This window comes from Canis lupus, chromosome 4 (genome assembly GCF_011100685.1).
Source record: "Canis lupus familiaris isolate Mischka breed German Shepherd chromosome 4, alternate assembly UU_Cfam_GSD_1.0, whole genome shotgun sequence".
Taxonomy (NCBI): Eukaryota; Metazoa; Chordata; class Mammalia; order Carnivora; family Canidae; genus Canis; species Canis lupus.
This window is the reverse complement of record NC_049225.1, coordinates 76790620-76810989: the sequence shown is the minus strand read 5'-3', so window position 1 is coordinate 76810989 and position 20370 is coordinate 76790620. Positions and strand designations below refer to the sequence as shown.

General features: G+C 40.0%; 1 protein-coding gene and 1 long non-coding RNA gene across 2 annotated transcripts in view; one reads left to right on the top strand and one right to left on the bottom strand.

The window, feature by feature from the left end:
- Positions 1-3474: 3474 nt before the first annotated feature.
- DROSHA (drosha ribonuclease III) overlaps positions 3475-20370 on the bottom strand; it is a 121569-nt gene continuing 104673 nt past the window's right edge. The window contains exons 29-34 of the mRNA XM_038535408.1: positions 12096-12237; positions 10508-10590; positions 10313-10416; positions 8139-8231; positions 7272-7318; positions 3475-3898 (exon numbers count right to left, since the gene is read on the bottom strand). Coding sequence (XP_038391336.1) covers positions 3768-3898; positions 7272-7318; positions 8139-8231; positions 10313-10416; positions 10508-10590; positions 12096-12237 — 600 coding nt within the window. The 3' untranslated portion in view covers positions 3475-3767. The remainder of the gene's footprint in view (positions 3899-7271; positions 7319-8138; positions 8232-10312; positions 10417-10507; positions 10591-12095; positions 12238-20370) is intronic.
- Positions 15168-20370, top strand: part of LOC111095656 — an 81364-nt gene continuing 76161 nt past the window's right edge. The window contains exons 1-2 of the long non-coding RNA XR_005358628.1: positions 15168-15341; positions 16579-16631. This is a non-coding gene — a long non-coding RNA (uncharacterized LOC111095656). The remainder of the gene's footprint in view (positions 15342-16578; positions 16632-20370) is intronic.

Below are 20370 nucleotides of genomic sequence, written 5' to 3'. Positions count from 1 at the left end.
GTTAGGATAAAGGTATTTTGCCCTACTCCATGTCCTGTAGGGTCTATCACCTCTGTATCTTTCAAATCTCTTCTGTCTCAGCACCCCAATTCCCAATGCCTTGTTACAGTCCTTTATCCTATCTCCCGTGAAATACAAGAGGATCCGCACCCATTTTCTTTTTTTTTTTTTTTTAAGATTTTATTTATTTATTTGAGAGAGTGACAGAGCAAGCATGAACAAGGATGGGCAGAGGGAGAGGGAGAAGCAGACTCCCCTCTGAGCAGGGAGCTGATGCGGGGCTTGATCCCAGGACCCTGGGATCATGACCTGAGCCAAAGCAGATGCTTAACCACCTGAGCCACCCAGGCGCCCCTACCCATTTTCTTTCCACCCAATCCTGTTGCTCCTTTGAAAGCACATGTCCTCCCCCCATCTTGCAACCTTTCTCTCATATTTAAGGTTCAGTTAACTCCCCAAAATTAACTCTTATGTGAACCTTCCTGTGTGGTCTACTCTCCCTCCTCCCCCTCCAGTCTCAGTTGAAGACCCCTGGCTGTAGACACACCATCACGTGTTTCCCAAACTAGACCCAAGTGACTTACTTTTTTTTTTTAAGATTTTATTTATTCATGAGAGACACAGAGAGAGGCAGAGACAGAGGCAGAGGGAAGAGGTGCAGGCTCCATGCAAGGAGCCCGATGTAGGACTCAATCCCAGGACTCTGGGATCATGCCCTGAGCCAAAGGCAGAAGCTCAACCACTGAACCACCCAGGCATCCCTGACCCAAGTGACTTATGAGAAGTAACCTTCATATTCAGCCTCTATGAGCAGTAACAGCACAGTTGAAGTAACTAAGAATGTGCACGGTCACTGGCCCTTCTTGTGATCAGAACTAGAAAGTAAGGCTGGGCTGGGTTGGGCAGGAGGCAGGGTGGACATGGTGGTCACAGTGGCCTGTTACATTTGAGTTGGTCTATGTGCCTGGGTACAGTTTGGCTGCTGGCCTCCTTGTTTCCTATAGAGCCCCTGGAGCTACCCCGCCCTGATGGTGTGTTTGGTATGTTTCACTGTGAGGTACTCTAGTGTCTTACAGACTTCACTTCAGGTTTCAAGAGCTATTAATATGGAGAAAGAAAATGAAAAAGGCCACGATACTACAGAGAGAAAAAGTCAAAGCCCAATAAAAAGTCCCAAGCAGCATGCTGGCTTTGGCATTATTTTGATGCATATGGAAGACTAGTGGAAGTGCTTGTTTAAAAAAAGTTCAGGGGCTCCTGAGTGGTCAACTGGGTGTCAGACTCTTGATTTCGGCTCAGACCATGGTCTCAGGGTTCTGAGATTAAGCCCCACATCAGGCTCTGGGCTCAGCACAGAATCTACTTTTCCCTCTCACTCTGCTCCTCCCCCCAACTTGTGGCTCTGCTCTCTGCAATAAATAAATAAAAGCTTTTTTAAAAAAGTTCAAATATTTTCCCTGGTAACATTTGCAAGGCCACTGATGAAAACAGTGGCCTTCCCTTCCAGTTTTGCTCTTTGTAGGGAGGAGCAGCAGCAGGACAACCTTTTCTTACAGGTACAATCTTACATTTTATGATTAACAAAATAAAAAGCCCTAGAGGTTTTCTCTCACTTCTCTAATATATATGTGTACATGTGTGCAGGATTATTTATGACGGAACAAACTGCTTACAACCTATACATCTTTCATTAGTCAACAAATTATAGTGCATCCATAACTGGTATTTAAGATATGCATTAATATGCAGCCATCAATGTAAATGTGGATTCAACAGAGAGAGATCCATGATGTAGTAGCTAATAAAAAAGAAAAGGATATGGAAACCACAGGTATGGTATCTAATTGTTAACGCACACTTGAGTGCATGTGTGTACGTGTGTCTATACACAGAAGGTCTGACAATATACAAAAGTTCTAGAGGATGGAATTGTGGGTGATTTACTTTTCTGCCTATGCTTTCAACTTTCTCCACAAGATTTCCAAAGTAGCAGTTGTTTCTTTCTCCTCCTAATAAAAGTAATATATTCTCCAAATTTTCCTTTTTTTTTTTTTTAATTTATTTATTTATGATAGTCACAGAGAGAGAGAGAGAGAGAGAGAGAGAGAGAGAGGCAGAGGGAGAAGCAGGCTCCATGCACCGGGAGCCCGACATGGGATTCGATCCCGGGTCTCCAGGATCGCGCCCTGGGCCAAAGGCAGGCGCCAAACCACTACGCCACCCAGGGATCCCAAATTTTCCATCTTGTATAGGTAACATTTAATAGTCCTATAAATAAGAAACCTTCCAAATACCTGAAAGGCTCATTCCCTCTCCTGCTTCAGATCTTAACTCAAATGATACCTTTTCAGGGGGATCTCTCGAACCACCTGACTAAAACTGCACCCATCCCACCCTCTTGCTCTGTTTTTGGCCGTCATCTACACCATCAAGTGCCACATGTTTTACTTCCTTGTCTATTGTATGCATTCCTCTACTAGCACATTACCTTCCTGAGGGCAGGGAATTTTATTTTGTTCACTGCTATAGCTCCAGAGCCTAGAATGATGCATGATACACAGATGGTACTCACCACATATTTATTAAAATAATGAATAAAAACACATTTGTTTTAAAAGAGAAGTTTTGCCCCCACCCTTTTAAAAAAGATTTTTATTTTATTAATGAGAGACACACAGAGAGAGGCAGAGACATAGGCAGAGGGAGAAGCAGGCTCCCTGCAGGGAGCCTGATGCAGGACTTGATCCCAGGACCCTGGGATCATGACCTGAGCCGAAGGCAGATGCTCAACCATTGAGCACCCAGGTGCCCCAAACTTTGTCTTTATTAATAAGAAACAAATGATACTCAGTTTAAAATAACATTTTAAAAAAATGTCATGTCTTTCAATGTAATGTTAGCCCTTTATTGCAGGGACCACTTCAAGTTGATGAAAGCTATAAAGACTCCTCATCCTGCTCCGGTCCACTCCCAACCTCACCACTGCCCTCACCACCACCCCCCCCCCCCACACACACACACATAAAATCAAACACAATTTCAGGAGGTTCTGAGACTTCCTTCAAGTCTGTTTATGAACTTCTTAAAGCATCCACTGACCCCAGGATTAGAGTATCTGATTTAAAGTGTTGTGTGGCTTGGAATCATGATTTCTCCTCCTATTCTAATGATTCAAAGGATATATTTGATTCAAATATGTCCTTCCCCACTCACATTAGCCAGTTAAAACATTAAAGGGATCCCTTCTACAAAAGATTCAATGCTTAGTGAGAGTAAGTTCAGTGTTTGCAGTTGAGAAGACGTTAAACATCCAGATGAAAGCTGAAAAATCTAGTTAATAATCCAGAGACTTCCAAAAGTATAGATGTTAATAGAGTGTAGCCCAAATATCTGGTGAGGTGAATTTTTCATTTGTCAGCTGAAGTCTTATGTCACAATCTCAGATAGAGAGAGAAAAACAGGATCTATTCCACGTAGAAGATGCTTTTTGAATTTTATTGTTGAAAGAACAAAATAAAAGGGAATATGCACATCCACCAAAGTGAGGTTTTCCATTAAAGAGAAGAGAAACCATATACTTTGTAATAAAGACCATCCAGCTCAAAATAACATATTAGATCGGTAAAACAACAATAGCGAGTTGACCTTGTGTTTTATTTCAACGAGCACACTTCATTCATCGTCTGCAGGAAAACTAGGCTAGATCTCGATGGGCAACAGTCACAGTTATTAAGCAAGTAAATACGCCACCATTTCCGTGCCCTCCTTTATTTCTTTATGTCTTCAGTCTCATCTGGCTCTTTCTCTTGATGCTCTCTTTCCCACCTCATTTCTTTTAACTCTTGTCTGTACTTCCGTTCAATGAACCGCTTCTGATGGGCCATCTGGGGAAAGTTATCTGACACGAGGAAATACATTTTATACTCAATAAAGGGTAGCCTCTGGTGCAAAGAACGATGCAAACTAAACACACACACATTCACGAGAAACACAGAGCTGTATATTCTAAGGCAGGGGGCAGACAACTGCTCGGTGTCTTCCCTTGGTCTTTTGTCATTCAGAAACCCACTCGTCGTCTGCACCAGTACCCCGACGCTATAGTGCAACATCTGACGTGGATTTGAGTATAAAAGGCACCAAAACATATAGCAGTGTTAAAACACAGATGTGTTGTTTCCAAGTGGTTTCAGGCAGGTTTGAACAAGGTTCTCCTAGTAAGAAGTGATGGTCAGGGAGAGATTACAGAATGTAGCCAAATGGGCCTATGTATTTTTGCAAAGCTCAAACCAAAAGCTCCCAATAATGATATTATCACACCAGTTACCAAGAATTAAATTTTCTGAGAAAAGAGGAAAAAGATCTGAAGGACAGAGGCATTAAGTTATTATTTCTGATCATTCTATTTTTAAAGTTTACCATAAGATTCCCCAATGCTATGTTAGCAACAGCAATGCAGGTAGAGCATTTTTTATTTGGTTAAAGGAAACATGTCACTCAACAGTACAGTTTAAGCTCCATTTAGTCTGATATTTGACCCTGTGCAAGATACAGTGGAAATCTTGGTTAAGGTCTAAAAATGTTACAATTCAGTTGTCATTTGAGGTATATAGCAAGTACATTGGCGGAGTAAGAAATTGAGGATGGAACAAGAAAAAAAGTCATTTTATACACTTAGTCAACAAACACACACTTCAACAACAAACATCAAAAAGGGATGCATACAAAAAAAAAAAAAAAAGGATGCATATAAACATGAATGAGAGCCACACAAGTTACCTGTAACACAGAGGGAAAATGACACTCTTCTCTCTAACTGGGTAAGGGGTTGTTATATACAAGAGTTCCTACTTCATATTTTAAATATGAAGATTCAGAGATGTGAGAGAGATGGCATGTTTGGGGAAGAGCAAGTTTGGCTTTTGTCTGGGTTGAAGAATAACAAAAGGGATTTAAATATACAGCAAATTCCTAAATTATTCTCTCCCTTTTTATATAATGTCCTATCCTCGCCCCAGGGGAGAGGAAGGGACAGGAGCAGGGTGCTAGGAAAAGTATCTGAGAGACAGGCAGTCAATCAGTAAAGACTCTGAATATCTGAGTCACTGACTGATTTTAAACAAGAGATACATAATGACACCTGTATTTTAAAAATAAAACAGGAACCTAATCCTATTCCCTAAATGATATCAAGTTGACCCTATGTATTGTATAAAACACAGGTTTCAAGTACTATAAGTGCTTTTGGAAAAAACAAATCGAATACAAAAAAGTCAGCTGTAAAGCTAGTTACTACAAAATGAACCCTACTTCCTTGGTAAATTCTACTCTAGAACTTAGTTTGCATTAAAAAATCCCACCACTCAGTTCTAACCATTGATAAACTTTTAGAATGTATCCTTACAGTTTCCTAAGAGTTATGGTACACACATACATACATAGTGTAAATGTGCATGTATTATATAGACATATGAATATTTAATCACTCCCCCATGCACCCTTACTTTGAGAGAGAATGGCATACATACATTTTCATGGGTACATTTTTAAAAAAAAACTTATTCTAGTATAAGTATTTCTCTGTATCAGCACTCTAATGATTACAAAGTGTAAGAACACTTGGATAAAAGCAGGAATTGGTCAACTACTGCCCATAGGCCGAATACAGTCCACCACCTGTTTTTGTAAATGCAGTTTTATTGGAACACGGACACATCTGCTCATCTGCATACTATTCATTCCTGCCCGCTACAGTAGCAGAGTTGAGTAATTGTGACAGAGACTGTGTGGCCTGCAAAGCTTAAAATATTTTTTATCTGGTTCTTTACAAAAAATGTTTGCCAACCCCTGCAATATAGCATAGTTTATTTAAGCATTTCCCTATTGTTAAACATGCAGTTTGATTGACTTAATTATTTTTTGGCTGTTATAAATCAAGTTGTCACTATTATCATGGCATGTGAACTGGGGCTCGTAACTCCAGTCATTTCCTTAAGTTTGATTCCTAGAAATGAAGTCTCCAGATCAAAAGGTATGGACTTCTTTAATGACTAGAAACAGACGGTTAAAGTGCTTTCTGGGAGTTTAAATGACTCACTCCTACCAATATGCATGTGGAGGTCAGTCTCTGAACACACCATCTCTCCAGTACTGTTTTATCGTTAAAAGTGAATGAAAAAAACCTCCAAAGAGAACCTTTGGCAATTTTATAGGTCGAAAATGGAATCTCACTTTTATTTCAATAGGTGATTGTGCATTTGTATATAATGAATGAAAAAATTCCCCAACAGAGTTAACTTAAAACTTTCAGTGAAGATTCCATAGACACTGGAACCTGGAAATACAAGCTACTGCCAACTTGTCCTCCCTTCCCTGACCCTAGGAAGCTACTGTCTGCTGATTTCCACTTGACTCCTAGCCCTCTTTCCTTTCCTGGAATCTCCCACACTGAGAATCCTGGGCCTCTTGACTTTAGCTTCCCGCGCTTTGCTCTGTCCCACATTTAGCTGGTACTTGGAGCATAACGGAATTGCACTGTCCTGTTTTGCACAGACTGTGCAGTATAGCACAGTAGACCTCAGAAGAAAAATTCTTTGCATTTAAGCCTTCAATTTACAAAAGACTATACAGTTCCCTACATGGTCAATGACATCACTGAAGTATCCTCCACTCAGCCATCCCATTCCTGGGAATCTATCCCATAGAACCAAAAGGACTATTTAGACATTTACTGTCAACAGTGATTTAAAAAAAAACAGAAAGAGTATCCATCAAAACTAAAAGAGCTGACTAGAATATGGCAAATCCATTGCATGAAATACTATGCAGCCATTAAGAAAGAATGAATGAGGGGCACCTGTGATATATTATTGAGCAAGAACAAAAAGATGCAGAAAAGTGTGTAAATATCTCATTCTCATAAAACAATGGCCAAAAACTAAAAAGAAAAAAAAACCTTCACTTGTATAAAATTTTAGAAGTATAGGGAAATAAATCGAAAAAGATACACTGGGCTGTTCATATGGGCAATCTGGGCTGAGTGGGACTCCACACAAGAAAGGAAAATGAAAATCAAAAAGCATTCAGGAATACTTTTCAGAAAAATTATCAGTCCATTTTATACATATCTTACATTCTACTACATTCTATGTGGAGAGTAATTATGAAGAAAAAAATCACATTTTATCAGTACTTACCGTTTTTATATTTCCCCATTTTCTTTCTATAAAACATGTATTATGAACATATAATTATAGAAAAAGGGAGAGGCTTACATTTTTCAAGTGCATCCATTGCTGCTCCCATTTCTGCTTGCTGAATACTATCAAATAAAATAAAGGTAAAGTGCAGTTTAAAGATTTTTTTCAAAAACACAAGGTATGGCCACACATTATTCAGGTTTTCATGTCTGATGCATAAAATTTTATCTGATTACTTCTGTCACATACTGAATCACACAGGTTAGGACTATACACAAAGGCATGCAGAAACATCATTTATTTGCACAAAGCCTATTGAGGTTATTTGTTCCACATTTTTAATACTGTATTAAAATACCTTCCATTTATATTAGGTCTGGAGTATTTTAAGTTTGAACTTCCTTAACATAAGTTTAAAAAAGAGGAGAGTTAAAAAAAAAATGTAGACAGACTTCCAATCACTTCTCAGTTTAAGATATAAATTAGAGGGTTCAGAGAAAGACGATAATATACATAATTCTTTTTACCTGAGAGAAGATGTTAGGTAGCATTTCCAACAAAGCTCAAGTGAGTAGCAGTGAGAAATCAAATGTTTAATGGCTGTGTCATGCACGACGTATCTATAAAATGCTTGCAGCAACACTGGGTACCCTGTTGGGTAACTGACACTGGACAGATCTTACCTTTACAACACCAGGTAATGAGGCCCTCTCAAGGTAGCCAAGCTCCTTATGCAATGGCACTCTCACTATCCAAGGCCAAGCTCATGTTTGGGGCTGGGCTTGGTGGGGACATTAATCCTTGGGATTCCCTTTATTACCCTTGAACATTCTATACTCTGAGTTTAAAATGACAGACTGCAAAGTTTGGAAGTACCCAGTAGGGACTTTTCAGACACACAGGATGTTCATTTGAAGAAGTTAAAAGGATCTTCTCTCATACCTTGGTCCTTTCCCACAGCCTATTCTTTCTCCCTTAAAGTACACTGCCACAGTGTAGGTTCTAGCATGGGAGGGTCCTACCGTCTGCAGCGTTCTGAAAGAAAAAAAAGGAACATTAATTATGGTAAGGTATTATTTCCTTGTTATTGCTAATATATAACTAAGAAAACGTGTACTTATCACTTAGAGAAAGGTAAAAATAACATGAAAATTAAAGGAGTAAGTTTATTTGCTATGCTGACAAATCTATAGAGAGCTTTTAAAGTAGGAAATTTTTAAAATTCTACACTGGATTTTTATACTTTTTTTTTTCCCCAAAGCATTATAAATAGCACCTGAAGGCTACCAGTGAAGTATAAAATGTCTTAAACAATTTCAAAGCGTGTATACTCCAAGTATCCTAAAACTAACAAACTTTTCAGCAGTGAAAAGTTAACCATCTTAGTCTGTTAATTGTTCTTCAATGCTAATCACAACTAAAAATGATAAATATCTGGGCAATGCATCTCAAGCCACATCTGAATGGTTTCATCCCTTATGAGTTCTCTCCAATGCCTGGTATCTTATCTAAAAGATCGGAAAATGTATTTAATTTCTGAAACATCTGAGATCACTTCAAAGGTAGGCTATAATGCTGAGTACACAACACAACTGCCAAAAAAACAAAACTCCAGGTACTCTGGATTTTAATGACACGGCGCAGATTTCTAATGCAGTAAAACTGATAACTTTATGGAAAAGGGAAATTAAAAGTAGCCAACAAAGATAATGGAACGAACACGGTAATCTTGAAAAAAATATGTAAAACATCCCTGTCATCTTGATAGAAAAGAACAAGTTCATCGTGTACTTGCATTTGGGGGATTTATGAGAAGGGAGCAGAGTCATTTCCTTTGTGTTGATATACTCCGTGGGATGAAAGCACATGGATGCCTTCTTTAAGGTAGCACTTATGACAGTAATCACGCCTGTGCTATGAGAAGTTTATCATCCTCATTTTATTTATTGAACTTTAATTATCACTTTGATGAGGAAATATTTTGAGCCTTTCATGTAATACAGTTTGGATATTCATTATGCTTATTAGGTACATATTAAAGTGCTATTTCTAAACATTTGGGGATTTTTCCCAATAAGTAAAGGAAACATTGTTTAGCAGTGACAGTTTCTTGGGACAATTTATCGTAGCTTGCTGTGGGGTGACTCAAACTTCACTTGGCCTCAGTTCTTGTAGCGAAAAAGCCTATAACGTGTTGTGACTATTAAATAAACACATAAAAAAGGACTTAAAATTCGCAACTGCCACTCTGGTGTTTTTCCTTTTGAAGTTTGAGAAAGTCCACAGAGAGGGGCTTTTATTCCATATGGAACATTTGCACAAATGTGTGCACTTGCAACCATGTGTGTGCACAGACAAGGAGTAAACCTGCATTCAAACTAGATTTTTAAACATCCTTAAAAACACATACCCAGAAAATACCTCGGGAGGCAATCCACCTATTTTGATAATCCTTTCCTTTTGTAATTCCTCTTTGAAAACACCTTCTGAGTCAACAAAGGAGAGTCTCAGGATAATTACTCTACCTCCCAGTAAAATCTCCTGTTTGCATCAAAACTGGTATTATATGTGTAGTGACCTGCATTCTTTTTGAATAACTTCTGGCTACCACTCAGAGGATAATGATTTGTCACTAGAGATATTCAAAAGTACACAGCAGTTTCTGATACACATTCTATAGAAGAAAAACTCCAAATATTTGAGTAACAGAGTGGCAGTGAAGAACTGCCCTGCTTCCTACAGTGGCTGCCTGAGAGAGCACGCCATAGCTGTCAGACAACAGGGACAGAGGCCAACAGGCTTCAAAGTGGAATGGAGAGAGACACCCAAATACTGTTAAAACAAGCACAACCTTCTGATCTAGATGCAAAGCCCAGCAGAGGTTACGAGAAATAAAACAAACATAAAAAGCACAGATAATCAAAGGTGACCCACTTACTTAGAATGAAAAGACTGAGACGCCCAAAGAGATTTCAAGTTGGGCCCAAAGTCAGCGTCAAGAAGTCCCAATCCAGGCCCCTCATCATGATTACCCCAGTGGTTTGTTTTTCCTCCAGACCCCTGGAGCATCGGCTCTGAACTCACTGGATCCAATGCCCGTGAGAGCAAGTACTTACTTGTACAGAGGAATGTCTGGCTCCTTTCCTTCTGTCCTGAGTGTCAAGCAACACTGCTGAAGCTGGGATTTGGGGTCATTCCAATCCTGATTCAAAATAAACTCCTGGAGCAAGTTCCCAAGAAGTATTTAGTAATGGGTTCTGGAATCACTGAGCATAAAGTAGATAACCAATTTAAATTTTATATGAGCTTACTTTTAATCGTGGAAAGAAGCAAACATTCATGAAAGTATGAACATATTCTAAATCCTTATCAATGTACAGCGCTGCAATAAATGCTGAAAAAGAGAATATTTAAAAATAAAACCACAATGCACTGCCATCTCCCAGAAAGAGTAAGAGACCAGACTTTTAAGAAATGTAATGAGGTTTGTAATTCCCAGGCCCTCTTTATTTTTTAGAATTATCGTATCCTCTTTCTTCAAACAAGTATTTCCCTTTATCACTAATATCAGAAGCAACAGCATAGATGTGTGATTAAAAATGCAAAAACCAAAGAGTACAAAGACCAAATTACATTTGGCTAAAGGCTAAATAAATAGTTAAATGACACACAGAATGCTCTCATACAGCAGGGAGAAAATGATTTCTGGGAATACAACCATGTTAACAACAAATCAAAAGAAAACCTAAAGATCAGATGCGACACCAGAATGAGCACATTCTTGGGGCCTGCCATTCTCAACACCAATCTTGAGAAGGTTAGCCATTGACAAGGGGCTATGTTACATTTCATGAACAGATATGGGACAATTTATAGAGTCTCAGGACTATGAGAGACTATAGAGTCTCTGCCCACACAAAGAAAACCTTAATACTGGGCTTAGTGACAACATAATATATCAAATTTGCATTAATAAATAAATGGTGACCCCAGAGAGGACTTGATTAAAAGATACTTTAACCAAGGAAACAAATGGTGAGTTTTTAAAAGGTATAAAAACAGCTTTCACTGAGCTTAAAACAAAAAACAAAAACCCCAAAAACCCTGCCAGTGAAATAGATTATTCAACGTTTTTGTAATTTTAATTTAAGTTACCTTTCTTTAACTGAAAAAGAGGTTCTTTTAAGTTTCTTAGTCAGACTACCTTTGCACTTTGTAAATGAGCTGGTTTTGCACGGTAGACTTTAATACTTGTAATATAATTCCAATAGTCAAAAATATCATAATATATTATTTTAAAGTTCCAAGCCCCAGTGAATGGCCCACTCGTTTTAAACCAGTATCAGAAACAATAAAATTATGTGTATAATCCTTTAGTTAGCCATAATAGGATTATTTATAATGCTTCCAGACCATATCAGAAGTTGCCAAAGATGACAACTATGTCCATAGAGTTTTGAGCTTATTCAAAACAACAGATAATAGTTTTAGTATGTAAGGAATAAATTAGCCTTCTTTCTTCTATGCCCCTGTATAAAGGCTGCTGGGTGGCAAAAAAAAAAAAAAAAAAAAAAAAAAGCTATGAGTCACTTTTACCAATCTCCACACTCTGCTACCATTTCCTATAAAGGATGTGACTGCTGAGCATTAGGATGGAAGGGTACAGAGGCAGGGATGGAGGGCTGATACCACTGAATACAGACTGAACATAAAACTCATTATTTACATGTCTTATTTCCAAATTATTCTACTAATAAACTTTGGAAAAAGCATGAATAAAAATTAAACAGAAAAGGTTTCTTTACTTAGAACATAATAATAATAATGAGAAGTAAGATAAATGTGGGTACATTTGATTTAAATTCTGAGTCTACAGGTTAAGAGAAACTTAAGACTCACATTCCAAAAGGTCTGCCAAGGTCTTGGTCCTAAGGGCCACAGGTCTCTTGGTCTTGTCGTTGGTGATGGCATATTCTTGCATGCCCAGCTCCTCTGCTACCTTGGCCTGAGTTCTGTTATTCACCAAAGAGCTTCGCAGCAACTGACCAAGAGTAATTAAGGGATGTTTAGAAACCATTTCAATGTGGTCTCTCTCCTCCTTCAGTGTTGGGCCCAAACAGACCGAGATCATGTCACTGACAGGGATGCCAAGTTAAGCAATGGTTTAAGTCCTCAACCTCTACCCCCAGGCTGCCGTGACAACCTCCGTGTATTTCCAGCTTCCCCTTTAATAACTTCCTCTGCTCCTGGATTTTACCTAGGTAACATCTGAATAGTTTATTTAGTTGTTTCGTAGCAGTGAGCCGTGGTGAGGGGAGGGTACTAAACTATGATTAAAGATCATACCTTCTGCTAAATGTAATGCTACTAAGTAAAAGGAGCATTAAAATTTTTTTAATCAACATTATTGCAGTATAACTTACAAATGATAAAACGCACCCATTTCAAGTACAATTAGGTGAGTTTTGACAACTTTCTACATTTCTTTCACCCCCAAATAAGTTTCATGTTCCCCTTTGTAATCATAATCAATCAATCCGATGTACCACCCATCCGGCAAACCTGACCTACTTTCTGTCACTGTTAGATTTAAAGGAGCATTTTTTAAAAGTCTACAACTTCAAGTTTCACAGCACTGATGCTAATTTTGATATTATAGGATTTGGGGAAGTAATGTTTTAGTAAGCATTATTTAAAATATTTAAATTATTTATTTAGAGTTTTACTTTTATTATTTTAAAGATGTATACTATATATCCTGAGTCATAGTTTATCAAATTGGGACTCTTCATCTCTAATCAAATTAAAATGGAATTTTCATATTTCAACTTTAAAAATTCAAAACAAAAATTTCTAGTACCAATTTCGGGCAGCAAAGAGTCCTCCAAACACCATCCCAAGTAGTAACATTACACAGCACATGAAAATTACACAACAAACCCATCACAGAGGTTCCCAGACAGCAAGCACGGTTCAAGAATTGAGCACTCGGTAATGGCTCACTAGAGGAAGTGGGGAGGAGCCTGGGGGAAGCAGACAGAAACCACGATGGACCAAATAAAAGCTAAGATTTCGGGGAATAACATACCTAAAACTAGAACTTTTGTCACAACGGCTATAACAAATTTTTGTCCTACTACAACAATCCCTTCCTGCTAAGGACCATCCCTGACACCAGGGCCAAGGCGCGGGAAGCAGCTGTGGGCTGTGCTAGTGTTCTACCCCTGGCCGTTCCACACTGCGCTTTGTTTATTAGATGCAAGTTTTATGCTCTGTGACTCCAGTGTCAACCGAGCTTATGAAAATCAAGATTTATTCTCAATGCCTGAGATTGCATCCTTGACAATAGATAAATAAGAAACAATATGTTCTTAATTTGTCTGACAGTGATGCATGAAGCAGAAATACAACTTGATCTTCATAAGCCATGCCTGCTGTTGAGTTACAGACTATTATTCTTTGTCTCAGCTCCCTTCTTCCTCCTATTTCGCCCAACTCTTTTTCCTCAATATAGAAAATGTTTCATTAAAATTAATATCCACAGAGAAGCTCAATATTAAAAAGGCCTACCATATAATATTAGAAGACCCAACCAACAGGAGCCCATCAGCCTAATATCTTGTAATTATAAAATAACTGAGCTAAAAGGGAGAGATTTTTTTTCATTTGTGTTCCCAATGGGGAGATGGCAGGAGGCAGTTCTCAAAGTAGAGGCCGGGGGAGAACAGGAAGGCTATTTTGAGAATACGGTTGTGCTGAGCAACAGCACCACTGGGTTCTCTCTTAATATGTGCTTTGGTGAAAAAAAAAAAAAAAAAATATGTGCTTTGGTGAGAAGATAAAGCTCTAACTTAGGCTGCCTATATGGAGTTTTCATGCTTCAAAATCAACGAATCGGAGGTACAACACACAAATGCACACAAAACACCATATATCTCCAGTTACCAGGCCCCGGCAGCTGCCTTCCGGTGTCAGGGCTCCTTCTTTGGTTATTATCCAGTAAGGTTGTCCGATGGAGAAGGAAGAAAGCAGTGAGGATGGAAACAAATGCTTCCAGTTTTATTTAAGATACACCCTGACAGGCCATGAAGCCACAGGGTAACCAGTAGAACGTGATCTTCAAGTTCTTGCCAGAACTCTGAGCCTGAATCAAAACTCAGTGTGGGAGAAGGAAGCTATAAATCATCCATATTTTTGGAGTCAATTTAAATTTAGAAGATGAATTGAAAAGAAGTAAGACCTTGTACTTTACCTAAACAATTGCCAAATGGCAGTTCTTTAAATGTCTGCTTCCACCCTTGGCCTTTGCTGGACTCCAGAATGAATCACACTGTTTGCCAACAGGTGGGATCAAGATGGGGGGGGGGGGGGGGGTCACAAGGCAGAAAAGCACCTTCAGCTAGTTCAGTGTAAGGGCTGTGGAGCCCAACTCTGTGCTACGCACTGTGCTGACAGCTGAAGACCCCAACATGATCGACACCCACTGCTGCTCATCTCCCAAGGAAGCCACACAAATTGGCCCTTAGGATGCTCTGCGGTAGCTGCTGTGACAGCACGGAGGACACAGGGCACGCAGGAGCCCCCTTCTACCCCAGCCTTCCCCAGAAGCCTCCTGAAGGATCTGACCCCTGAGTAAAAACACTTCAGAGGCTCACTGACCTAGCTCTTATATCAGAATCATAAAGTGCTTCTGAGATACGGGTGCTTGGGCCTCTTCCACGAACCAAGGCGTTAGTATTTCTGGGGATACAACTTGGACATATGCATTTAAAAAAAATTCATGTAGGTAGCTTCTGATGAACAGAGTCAGAACTGGAAAAAAAATGAGGCTGCCAGAGGGGTAGGTGCTATAGTCTAAATGTCTGTGTTCCCTCCCCCCCAAATTCCTACACTGAAATCCTAATCCCTACAGATGATGGCATAAGAGGTGGGTGGGGCCTTTGGGGTGATTAGGTCTTGAGAGTGGAGCCTTCATAAATGGGATCATATATGATCTCTGAGGCCTTATAAAAGAGGCCTCAGAGAGATCTCTAGCACCTTACCCCATGGGAGAGTACAATGAGAAGTCTGTGACCTGGAAGAGGGCTCTCACCAGAACCCAACCAGACTATCACTCTGATCTTGGGACTTCCAGCCTCCAGAACCGTGAGCGGTATATTTCTACTGTTCATAAGCCACCTAGTCTGTGGTATTTTGTTCTAGCAGCTTAAATAGAGTAAGATGGTGGGAAAGGGTTTTCCAGGAAGAGAGAACAGCTTTGGCAAAACAAAGGGCCATGACACAGCAAGGTAATCACTGGATGGGACTGGAGGATAGGTCAGAGCAGAGTCAGGGAGAGCTAATATAGACGAGGCTGGCTGACCTCTGGGCAGTCTTGCAGGTCATGTAAAGAAGCCTGTACTTTCCTGTAAGGGAGAAGGAAGCCTAAAAAGTGTCAAACAGGAGCAGTTGCAATATAATATTCTGATTTTAGAAAGATCATTTTGATGAGTGGATTTGACTGGGACAAGACATATGGTTGGAAAGTCTGCAGACGCTGATGCTATTGATTATTATTTTACAAAGAGGAAATATCTGCTTTTTAAGTAGAATTCTAGAAAATGAATATTAAGTATCCAATTGAGCTTGAGTTAGTTATTAGACTGTTTTTGCAAACAATGCCTTCTGTTAGATGTGGTAATGAAAGGCTAGAGATTTTGGCACCAAACTTCCTGGGTTCAAACTGTGGCCCTACCACTTCCTGGCTAAGTGACCCTGGGTAAGTTACTAAATCTCTCTGAGGTATGGTTTCCTCATCTATAAAATGGAGCAAAGCAGTACCTACTTCACAGGGTTGTAATGTATTACACTGTGATGGCTGGCACATGATCAAAACACACGAAATGTTAGCTGCTGTTTTTACCCACAGTGGCATCCTCATTATTATGCCAGATGAGCTCACTCTTTTGGTTATAGAAAGTTTTAGGAATTCCTCTGAATTTTCCACAGATGTTCTAGATATCAGTCTACATATTGTCCTTGAAGCCCTCCATTTTACCAAGTGCTAGGCTGTCCCTCACAACTTTTTCTTCAACCCTTCCTCCCACCAAAGACAAAATTATACTTGAAATCACCAGAAAAAATGAAGAAAGCTGTAGTCAGGGATTTCTGTGAAGCTGAGAAAAAGATGGCCGAGTCCCTGATGCAATGGCAGGACCAACAGAAGTGTCACATGTCTCCAATTCTGACTTTCAGAATCCAGGGAGTTTTCTACTATCTCGGCACAGCAGTTTCTCATGACTAAACTTAAATTTTAATAGGAAAAAGGTTTATTGGCTTAAAACAAACAAAGAAACATATTGGCATTCTTCCTTCAACCTCTCTATTCGCTTTTGATTCTAAGAGGAAGCCACAGCAGTGGGACATGAGCAACCGAAGAGGGCCACCTAGTGTAAAGTAAGTAGACTGTGATTTATTATTTTAAGGGCTTTAACATAAGAACATGGGGGTGAAAGCAGAATATACTATTAAAAGTGACAGTGATGTACCACACAGGTCTATTACACCAAGAGTGGTAGCCAGATGGTCTCCATTTCCTATGATAATATAAAGAAAAGGTGCACAAATGCTAGCAGGCGGGATGCAGGTCAGATACAAAGAACCAAATTATGTCAGTGACAGAGAAATTCTCCAACAGGAGGCTTGTGGAATCTATCCTCTCAAAGAGATCCTGTAGATGAAATCTGCGTTTGTCTAAATGATTTATGCTTAGTGCTGGCAGGAGGCAACAGGGAGGGATTAGATCACTGGTTCTCAAACTTTTTATTTGTAATCCCTGCTTTCTCATTATCCCAAATCATTCCGCTATAAAAAACCAAAAATGTCTGCAAATTCATTCCACTGATGCACACACCAGTGGGCACTGTGCCTTACACACAGTAGGCATGGGATTAGCAACTATTTTTAGCTCAGTAGCACACAGTGAAGACTAAGAAGAAGGAATGATATAGAGAGAAGAATGATATGCAGGTGTTAAAACCTGCAAGTGTGACAAGACAGGCATCCTGGTCTGAGCTAATGATCTTTGGGACCCTCCCACTACTTACCTAATCCCTACTGGGCAGGTCCTACCCTAAAAAATCAAATACTTCAGTCTATGAAATCAACCTCAGTCCTCCTATAACAATTATCTATGCCTGAGATTCCTTCCCAAGCAGGCCTTTTTGATCCAACTCACACAACACTATGTTTTTCCCCATCAGCATTCAAAACTTCAAATCCATGATTTCATTTGTTCAACTGTCCTATTCCCTGTAAAACAAGCACACAAAGTAATGGCTCAAAGCTAACTAATGCCTCCCGGTGTGAATTAATGTAATTGTGTGTTCTTTAATCACAATAATGAATAATTTGCCACCCCTCTCATACAAATGCAACTGTAGTAAGTAATCCTCCACATATTTTAAATTAATTTTAATCTATAGACATTCATAAATAACAGCCTCCTTCTTTTTTTTTTTTAATTATTTATTTATTTATGATAGTCACAGAGAGAGAGAGAGAGAGAGAGAGAGGCAGAGACATAGGCAGAGGGAGAAGCAGAGCCATGCATGAAGCAGGCTCCATGCACCGGGAGCCCGACGTGGGATTCGATCCTGGATCTCCAGGATCGCGCCCTGGGCCAAAGGCAGGCGCTAAACCGCTGCGCCACCCAGGGATCCCCAGCCTCCTTCTTTATACATAAAACAACATGTCACTTCCCTCCAATGCCACTTCTATTTCCCTTTCTATACATCTTAGCTACCTACAAAACTCTTTCTTTTATTTATTTATCAAACATGTATTGCAAGCCTACCATATGGCTGGGCATAGAGTGATACATGAAAACACACTCTCACAGAACTTATAGGTTAGTGGGACAAGCAAATGGAAATCAGTAAGTGCCAGGAAAGAAAAGAACATGGAATTTGACTGAGGAGGCCATCTGGAAAGGTTCTCCTTGTAGCCAGAAGTCAAGCCAGAACTAACATCTAATCAAAGAGTAGGAGACACCAGGCAGATGAGGGTTGGAAACAGGAATAAGAACAGCACATGCAAAGCCTGATGGCAAGAAGGGGCTTGTAGGAACACAAAACAGAGCAGTGTAGAGGCCCATAATGAAAAGAAGAGCATATAGCAGGAGGAGGGCAGATGGGCAACTCAGACCAGCCAGGGCCGTGCTTGTTCTTTAGTTACTATCCAAAGAATAAACAAACAGCACTGGCCTGGGATAGGATGATCATTCATTCAGCCTATCGGCTCAGCACTAATATATGCCAGGAACTCCAAGGACCCAGGGAATCAAGAATGAAGAGAACAGACAAACACTCTTGCCCTCAAGGAATTTATACTCTGACAAGAGAAGACTGAAAGTAAACAAGTAAAATACATAGTATGTGCTAAGGAGAAAATGGAAATGAGGTTCCCAGCTGGAAGAAGGGGACTAGGGACAAGGGGAAGAGGTCACAATTTAAGCAGGGTAAGTTAAAGGCCTCACTGATAAGATAGCATTTGAACCATGCCCTGAAAGACATGAGGAATTTGGCCACAGCATATACAAAGGCACTGAGGCAAAGGCTTGCTTAGTGTTCTACAGGAATAGCACAGGATCCAATGTGAAGAGTCTAGGAGACAAAGACAGTCAGGGAGAAAGGTCATGGGGTCTTGTAGGTAACAACACTGTTACCCTTAAGGCAGGAAATCTTTGGAAGGTTTTTCACAAAAGGAGGGCTGTAATCTGACTTCCCTTTATAAACAGTCCCTCTGGATGATGTGTTAAACATAGACTGATGGCATGGGGGGGGGGGGGGTTGTTGCGGGGAATGAATCAGCTGGGAGGCTATGGCTGTAATTTAAGGAAAAGATAATAATAGCCTGGGCCAGGGTGATAACAATGGAGGTGGTGAAAAGTAGTCATGTTCTGGGCAAATATTTAAGGTAAAATCAACAGGATATGCTAGCAGCTAACAGGTATAGCATGAAGAAAAGAGGACCATTAAGGATGACTTCGAGGTTTTTGGCCTGTACAACTTTAAGAATGAAATGATCCTTGGTGATATGGAGAATACCTAAAGAAAAGCAGGCTTTGGGGTGAATATCAGTTTTGTTCTGGTCATATTAGGCTTGAGATGCCTAATAGAAATCCAACTAGAGAGTCCAGTATATCTTTTTTTTAATATTTTATTTATTTACTCATGAGACACAGATAGAGGCAGAGACACAGGCAGAGGGAGAAGCAGGCTCCCTGTGGGGAACCTGATGTGGGACTCAATCCCAGGACCCTGAGCCGAAGGCAGACGCTCAACCACTGAGCCACCCAGGTGTCCCTCCAGTATATCTTTATATCTAGCTATTCAAGTGTATGTGAAGATATAAACAAAGAGCCTAGAGTTAAGGCGAGAAGTACAGGTGGAAGACATACCTTAGGAAGTGGTGTGGAGAAGTACTCAAAGCCATGAGATCACTCACAGAAAGGAGGTCAAGAGAAAAGAGAAGAGATCTGAGAAGGGGGGTGCTCCAGCATTTAGCGGTTGGAGAGATAAGAGGAATAACCAAAGCAGACTGAAGATGAATGGTGAATATGGTCATAGGAGCTCTGCTGTGAAAAGACACCACCAGCCACACTGTGAAAATGCATCAAAAGATGGAGTAAGAGTAGATAGACCAGTTAGGAAGCTACGACAGGGTCAACAGGCCTGAAACCTGGGCCAACTGCAGGGTTTCTGCCTGAGACCATGTCCACTGTGGGAAAGCACAGAACTACAAAGGACGGCTTTGCAAACAGTGGCATACGTATCAGGGAAATCTGAACATCCTGCATTGCCTCATGCTTGGTATAAAGGCAACCTTAAGATCGTATCCTGTGCAATTTAATAAATGCCACCCCTTCTAACGGGGTTTGTCAAGCACATTCCTGTAATGTTCTGCTACCGACGCAGAAGCTGCTACAGCAGTCTGGGTGACAGACGTTGGTTGAAAGGATTTAGGTAATGAAGACGAGGCGTTTACTCAAGAAGTAACAATGTCAGGACTTACAAGTGGTCGAGAATATAGGGATGTAGGCAGAGGGAGGAATCAAAGATGACTCCTGGGTTTCTGACAGGCAACACAGGATGGTTGACATTGTCGTTCAATTACTCAGGGAACACTGGAAGAA